The sequence below is a fragment of the Callospermophilus lateralis genome, chromosome 5 (genome assembly GCF_048772815.1).
Source record: "Callospermophilus lateralis isolate mCalLat2 chromosome 5, mCalLat2.hap1, whole genome shotgun sequence".
Taxonomy (NCBI): Eukaryota; Metazoa; Chordata; class Mammalia; order Rodentia; family Sciuridae; genus Callospermophilus; species Callospermophilus lateralis.
Genome location: NC_135309.1, coordinates 9,286,301 through 9,294,495, shown reverse-complemented (window position 1 = coordinate 9,294,495; position 8,195 = coordinate 9,286,301). Strand labels below are relative to the sequence as shown.

At 39.3% G+C, this 8,195-nt stretch overlaps 1 protein-coding gene across 1 annotated transcript; it reads right to left on the bottom strand.

The window, feature by feature from the left end:
• Nucleotides 1–7,006: 7,006 nt before the first annotated feature.
• On the bottom strand, nucleotides 7,007–7,945 carry LOC143400243 (olfactory receptor 2L13-like). Its single transcript, XM_076857543.1, has one exon. It carries the CDS (start codon nucleotides 7,943–7,945, stop codon nucleotides 7,007–7,009), a length of 939 nt encoding a protein of 312 aa, XP_076713658.1.
• Nucleotides 7,946–8,195: the final 250 nt, after the last annotated feature.

The following is an 8,195-nucleotide window of genomic DNA, read 5'->3' as shown; positions in this document are numbered from 1 at the left end:
TCTCCTGCTGCCCAGAATTAGTCTCAAGAGGGATGAGCTCAGTCATTCCACAACAGGATGAGGAGCTGTAGGGGTGTTAGGTCATGTCTACTTAATCCTCCTGTTTTGTAAGTTAGAACCTGAGGATCAACAAGAAGCAGTGTTGAGCTGGTTGATATCAGCAATAGTAGAGAGAACAATTACCTTCTATAGTCTAGTCAGTTTCTAAAAATTGTGAGTGAATTATTTTGCAACAAAATACACTCTTACACATGCAGAAAGATAATAAACTGATTTTTGAGAATATTAATGAAGACAGAAATTCTCCAAAAACATTCCTATATAGGTGGTAATTACTGTTACAGATGTCAAAGTAGACAAAAAAGCATTTATTTTAATGAGCACTCTTTGTTTCATCTGGTCAAGATTCCAGAAGAGTCACTTTACAGTGCTGTCAACTCTAGGTAGCTGAGGGTCATGCACAATAATTCCTCTTGCTGGTGGCCGGATGAAGCTGCAACCAGCTTTCTTAAGGACAGCCTCTGGACCTACAGAATCTATAACCTAAAGCTTCCTGGTAGAACTCATCTGATTCCTGATTCACTCTGCAAGGTCAGGACCCTCAGGATATTTCAGGTGAAGAAGAAAAAAAGCAATTTCAGTTTCTGCAAAGCATGGTACAGAGTGGTGAGGATCTTAGAGGAAGGCATTTACTTGTTTATGTGTTAAATATTTCTCTATCAGTTCATTCTATTTAGAGACTTCAAAGTACAATCTTAGAAAAAAAATCCTGCAAGCCAACATAAGAGGCTCTAATGGAAAATTACCACTCTTGATGCATCTATACAGTCAATCAGACCAAATTTAATAACAACACACTAACTTTGGAATGGTCTTTCTTTGAGAAGCATTTTGATCCAAGAGAGGAGTTTGTAGGGAGAACATCTGTGCTTCAATGGAGCTGCATTACCTGGACTCTGAGCCTGCATTACCTGGACTCTCTCCCCCTTGATCCCCAGTGCCTACCTTAGGACCCTGTGTGTTCTTGAGTACATGTTTAAATCTCTGTGATTCACTTATTCATCCCAATGATGATGATGATGCCTTTGATAAATCTATACTTTATCAATATATGAATCACTAAAATCAGGCATTTGCAGTATCCCATTTTTACCTCTAAGTGAAAATATAAGATTAGAGGTCTATGCAATGAAATGAGGCACTGTGTCTCAAAATGTAGAAACACATCCTTCATTTTGAAGCAGGCAGTACTTAAGAATATTAATCCTTATGTAGAATATGTGCATCCTCAGCTTGATCTACAGAGTAATAAACTTATTCAGGTGCTTCTCTGTCAAAATATTCTCAGAGTAAGAACAATTTTCTATTGGAAATAACACAAATTCTCAGGTAGTCAGAACTATTTTTCATGAAGATATCGATGATTTGGTCAAGTTCAAGGTAAGGGACAATAAAGACAGGTGTACAGGAAGCAAGAAGTTGTTCAAATAAGTATTACACACAAGAATAATATCATTTTTGCTTCTCCTTTCCCAGAACTCTAAATCAGGACAATATTGACTGTCTCATGGCAAGTTTGTCGTTGGCACACAGATATAAAACACAAATGAAAGAGATTTATAGTGTCAGTTGAGTTATTAATTTCAAATACTCTTTTTTACCTGCTAATAACTAAACAATTTAAGCTCTTTATATAAGTTATACAGAATAGTGTCTTTGTACTTCACTGGCCTCAAAGTAATTCAGAATAACATTTACAAAAATAATTTTCTCTCCTCAAGTTTTCTTTGCAAATTATCAGCAGCCTACTGTCATGGAATATCAATTGCTGCATACAGACTCAGGATCCTGCCTTAATTTTACTAAAATAAATTAGGGGAATAAGATTTGAAAATATTCAGCTTATTAAATGTTTTGGCTTTAAGGTGGAGGTAAGATACTAAGATAAAGTATGCATCTTACCACCTTTGAGTGTTCAGTTCTGTGGTGTCTCAAGGGCATTCATGGTGAGCACAGCCATCAGCACCAGCCATGCCCAGATGATTTTCATCAGTCCCAAATGGAAATGCACCTAATAATCCATACCTCCCCCTCTCTCCTTTGTCCCAACCCCTGGTTACAACCTCTACCTGTCTCCACGAATGTGATGACTGCGTATTTCATGGAGTGAATTCATTCAATACCTGTCCTTTTGTAACTGGCTTATTTCACAGACTACACAGCCATCAGCGTTTGTCCTTATTGCAGTACTTGTCAGCACTCACTTCTCTCTAACCCTGAATGTCTTCCACTGTGTGTGGACACCACAATCTGTTCATTGTTTTTCCTGTGAGTGGACATAGCTTACACACAGCAGTTTCACTGCCTGCCTTGGTTTCTCTGGTACACCACAGGGTTGGAATCACTGAATCATTTACTAATGGTAGACTTACTATGTTAAGATTCACTCTGCTGTTTTCCACAAGGGCAATATCACTATAGCCATACGGCCATACAAAGTTTCCAGTTTCTCACACCCTTCTCAGAACATATATTCTGTGTTGTTTCTTGAATGTGTGAAAGGGTGTCTGATTCTGAGTTTCATGGGCATTTCTCTAGTAATCCCTGATGGTGAGCATTTTTAATGTGCTTATTACCCATTTGTGTGTCTTCTTGGGTGAAACCAAAGCCTGTTTGGGTTCTTTGCTCACTCTCTGTTCTATGCTGTCTAAGGTGTGGGTGTCGTGTCTTCTGTATTTCACTTCTTACTCAGTGCTAGAAATCGCTCCCTGTGCTGCGTGTGTGCTGCATTCTCACTGACTCTGTTATTTTTCCTTGTGTTATTTGTTCTTCTGGCATCATATCCACCAAATCACTGTGAAGGACAGCACATTAAGTTGGCCTTTAAGCTTTTACTCAACACTTTTTAGCTTCCACATGTTGATCTTTAATCCATTTGGACTTGGGTTTTTTTTCCTATGTGGTATAAGGTAAGTATGAAGATTCAGTATTTTCAAAATAATAACCAATCTTCCCATCAACTTTTATAGAAAAGAATTTCCTTCCCACGTAGATGTTCATGGATCCCTTTTCAAAGATAATTTGGTCACATATGGGAGGGATTATTTCTTTGCTCTACTATTTTCCACTGGCCTAAATATCTACCTGTATGCCACACCACACTGAAAATTTAGCAGTTAGCAACTCTTGAGATCAGGAACTGTCAGTGTCGAAATCTTATGGTCTTGCTGCCCTAGCTGCCATCATCTGAACCCAGTCCCAACCCTGTGTCTCAAGAGGGTGCAGTGAAACCATGAGCTTCTCCAAGAACTGTGTTTGTGTTCATGAAAAGTAAAAACTATTATCTCTGTCAACAGTTTGCTTGTGAGTAACTGTGTGAGTCCTGCTTCTAAACTAAACTGTAAGCAATGCTGTCACCAGCTTAGCCCCTCAACTTTCATGCATGCTCAGATAAAGTCATTTAAAATTTCAACATGGCAATAGCACAGCCATAAAACATAAACTTGGCCCTTCTATTTTGAAGAAGGGGGTGGATGAATAGGTAAAGCACTCTGAAACTGCCCTGGGAAGGGTGGAATCAGTGGGTAAGAAAGGAATAACATTATGTAAACCTGGAGAGAATTGCTATGGTGCGAAGGCTTGTGTCCTCTCCCAAACAAACATGCCACATTCCTAACCCCAAAGTAATGTTATAGGAGGTAGAACGTGTGGAAGGTGACTATTCAGTCATAAAGCTCAGGTGTCATAAATGGAATCAGTACTTTTGGAATACAGCTCGGTGGGAGCTGGTTCACCCTCCACCATGTGAGGATGCAGCAAGAAGCAACCATGGACACAGCCCTTACCATGCACTGAATCTGCAGCCCTCATGATAGTGGGCTTCATAGCGTGCAGGGCCATGAGAAATTGATTTAAATTGCTTCTATGCTTCCTACCTTAGGAAGTCGTGTTATCACAGCTTGAATGCACTAAGGTATAACCTCTGCTGTTCATCTCGATTGCTGTCCTTGGAAAGAACCTTAAGGATACTGAATTCAGCAGAGGTGCTGAGTGTAAGCCCTGTTCTCATTCCAGGTAGTGAATAATGGAGGGAACCAGGAGCCTGGCCACTGATTTCTGAAACACCATGGCCTTGGGAAACTTGTGCATCTCTCTGAACTTAGTTTAGTGGAAAAAAAAACTTGAGGGAATGTGTTCTATAATATCAGTAATGAGCTCCATGAGGCCCCTCTTGCCAATGTGGAAGCTGAGCTTGCTAAAGAGACAGACCACCTCCTGGAATGTCCAGCTAAGGTACAGCTGAAATGCTAGAAGGACTATTCTGGGAACTGCCTCAGAAGGCCAAGCCCTTTGCTTTGAGACTCTAATTCTGTTCTTAGCATCCTTTGATGCAATTGCTGACATTATATTTAGCGTAGTTTTACAATTTGCTGCTGGACTCATTTTTCAGAGTTTGCCAGGTTCCTGAATAACTCCTGAAGACTCCTCTTCTTAATAAGCCCTCAACCTTTCCTGTGTTCCCCAGACACCATAACATACACTGTTCATGCATCAGTATCCTGCAGTGCAATCCTAATTTTATCCTCAGATAGAAATCCTTTGTTAGAGATTCATCTATTTTTTAATTCATTTTTACACTGACTTTCCTTCAAAGATCAGAGACAAAGTAAGTTTTCATGCCACTAACTCTTTACTGCCTGTGAGGCTGAGGAGGGACAGCCTGTAAATATGGAGAACTCCAAGACAATCAGAAATGACTTTCTGAAATCCTTTACCCTTCTAGGACCTCTGGCTCAGGATAATAATATGTTAATGCCCACTGTTATGTAACTGTACCCAGAGGCTCTTCTTACCCGGAAGTTCCTGACATTAGCAGGTGTCATGTATAAGGAGTTACCAGTGTTAACATTTCCCTAACTTCTACCACATTATCAGATTCTACTAAAAGTGGTCTTGACTGTTGGACCCTGATGCCTCTTGGGGAAAATTATCCAGTTCCTCTTCACCTCACAGTACCCCATTTCCTATGGCTTATGCATCATTTCAGTCATTTGTAAAACAGCTGTTAATCTATAGTCTTTATATTTTATTTCATGTTATTCATTTTTTCACCTCCAACTGTGACAGAAAGATTTTATAGCACCTGGTGTCTCTTTGGATGATTTTTTTAATGCACAGTGTGTATATATATTTTTATCATATATTAATTTACGAGAATTTGATTTAGGAAAAAAACCAAATGTGTACTTTTTTTTCTATCTTCTTTTGAAGGAAGACTATCTTTCTCATCACAATTGTGGTTCAGCAGTGTCATAATGTAGACTGTAGTAATGATTAATTTTTTGTTATATAATTTATCTAACACTACAACTCATTTTATTACTTCTCTTTAAATTCTGGAAGAAGAGCAGTTACTTCCTATAGTAGATGCTTTTGCAGTCTCTAATACTGAGTGCTTGCATCATTTGAGGTGACACAGTGTGGATACAAGTGTCCTGTAAGTTGGAGGCCATAGGCATTTGGGCCTAAAACTGAACCCTTCAATCTCATTGCTTCAGATCTAAATTATTATAAAATTTTCTTTCATTTACTCCTAAATATTTAAAAATGAGATCATCTTCCTCCATCACTATTATCCTTCTCTTTACTTTCCATAGAATTTCTGAGTTATGTGCAATCTGACATTTGCATCTGATTGTCTCAGCCCTAGTTCTTAAACAAAAGGGAATTTTAAAAAAAGGAATCCCTGCTGAAAAAGAAAAGAAAAACATTGAAAATATCTGGTGGCCCACAAAATCTTCAGACACACAGAGGAATCAGGCTGAATGTGTACATCAAAAACAATGCCAAGCACATGCATGAGATAGAATTCATAGAAGTTATCACTGGTCACACCTCAGCTAGATGTGCTGATTCACTCCAGTACTGTCAGGTCAAGGGACCTCAAGACAGCTCATAAGCCTGGGTTTGGGGAAATGGGACAGGACAGAGAGTTACCTTTAGGAAAGAGCTGGGCATGTGGCTGATGGCTTATGGAATCGACAGGCAGACAGATAAGAAAGGATGGGACACAGTGATACCTGCAGACACAGGCTGCCTGTGAGGCTGGGGAGGGACAGCCATGCAACTGAGAGAGGCACACTGTGTTGATTCCCCAGGTGGTAGGAAAGAAGATCCCAAAGAGCTGCTGAGAGGAGCCACTGATGATAAGAGCCAAGATGCATCTCCTACTGAAATTAATGACCAAGGCCAGTAAAGCATCAAAAAAAATTAAAAAGACAGTGAAAGAAAAGTATAGTATCAAAGAAAGAATGTTTTTTCCATATTAAGTGCAATGAGAGATGTAATAATGTTGGACCCTAGGGGCCACTTGAAATTTATTATTTCTACAAGTATTTAAACTAAAATTAAAAGAAAACAAGTGCCTTTTTTAAAAGAGTTCAGAGTAGAATTCTTTATCCCAAATAAAGGAACATAGAACAATAAAGCACATCAGTTCCTAAAGGAGAAAAGTGCAAGTTACCAAGAGGTCCTATTGTCCCTAGATACTGGCAAATATGACCTTGGGACATTTGAAATATGCTAAGTGCAAGTTGGTACGGGTTCTAAAACTCCCACAAGGCTGTGCAAATTTAGATTGAAAATAAGGTATTCAAGCACAGTAATAATTCATGTCAAATATATAAAAATTACACTTGTCAACATGAGAACAAATATTTTATTAATATTGGGATATGAAAAAAGAAATGTATACTATATAGTACAATATAAGATTAATTTGTTAGTAGTAGCATTAACAATAACATTTTCTCTCTAACACATGTAATAATTATTATATTTACACAATAAAATTAATATATCATCTAATTAATTTTAACTGATGAATATCTCAGTAGAAATCTACTTATATGTGTGAATTATATTATACATCTATAGGTCAGCAGTACTTGAGAGAGTTACAGTCTGTGTCAAAAGAGGCAATCCAGAGAAGCATGGACAGCCATGATCATTTTTTCCTGGAGGAGAACATCCCCCACACTCTCCTCATGGCCCCCAGGACCTCCTTGTTCCTCAGGCTGTAGACAATGGGATTGAGCATGGGGGTGAGGATGGTGTAGAAGACAGCAAGGTTCTTATCTTCTGTCGGTGAGCGAACACTCTTGGGACGGAGATAAGTGTAGACAAAAGGTGTGTAGTAAAATATCACCACAGTTAAATGTGTGGAGCACGTGGTGAAGGCCTTTTTTCTCCCCTCTTTTGAGCGCATGTGAAAGACAGCAAAAAGGACCCGTCCATAGGAGGCCGTGATGCCAAGGAAAGGAAGGAGGAGAAACAGGACTGCACTCACAAATAGCATGTACTCATAGACGGAGGTGTCCATACAGACCAGAGGCATCATGGATGGGATCTCACATAAGAAATGATTGATGGCCCTAGACCTGCAATAAGGAAGATGAAGGGCATAGGTGGTATATGCCAGAGAGTGAATGGACCCCAGTATCCAGGTACCTATGATCATCTTCAAACACATGATTTTACTCATGCGGACAGGATAGTGGAGGGGGTGGCAGATGGCCACAAAGCGGTCATAGGCCATGGAGGCCAGTATTAAGCCTTCAGAACATGCAATGTTTATAAAGAAGAACATTTGCACACCACAGTCCAGAAAGGAGATGCTACTGTGGCCAGATAGGAAGTTGTATGTCATCTTAGGAACAGTGGTGGAGATGTACATCAGGTCCATGAGGGAGAGCTGGCTGAGGAGAAAGTACATGGGGGTGTGGAGCCGGGGGTCCAAGAAGATGAGGACAGTTATTCCGGAGTTCCCCACCAAGGCAAGAACAAATGCAAATATGATAAGGAGCAAGAGAAGTAGACCAGTTTGGTTTTGGGGTAACAGCCCCAACAAAATAAAATCCTTTGAAGTTTGGTTCCATTTCTCCATGAAAACACACTTCTTTAATTTCTTTGAGATGTAAACAAAATAAAAACTAAGAACCTGAAAAAAAATAGAAGAGGAAAATAAAAAGAATCAACTTTGTTAGTGTTTGTTTAGAAAGAATTGTATTTGTCCAACAGTAGCTTTTGTTGAATTTAAGACCTAAACTCAATGTTCCTGACCAGTTCTCTCTGGTAACCATCTCAGCAGGTCATAGACAAATGTAAGGTCTTAAGATATAAACTCGAGTACCACT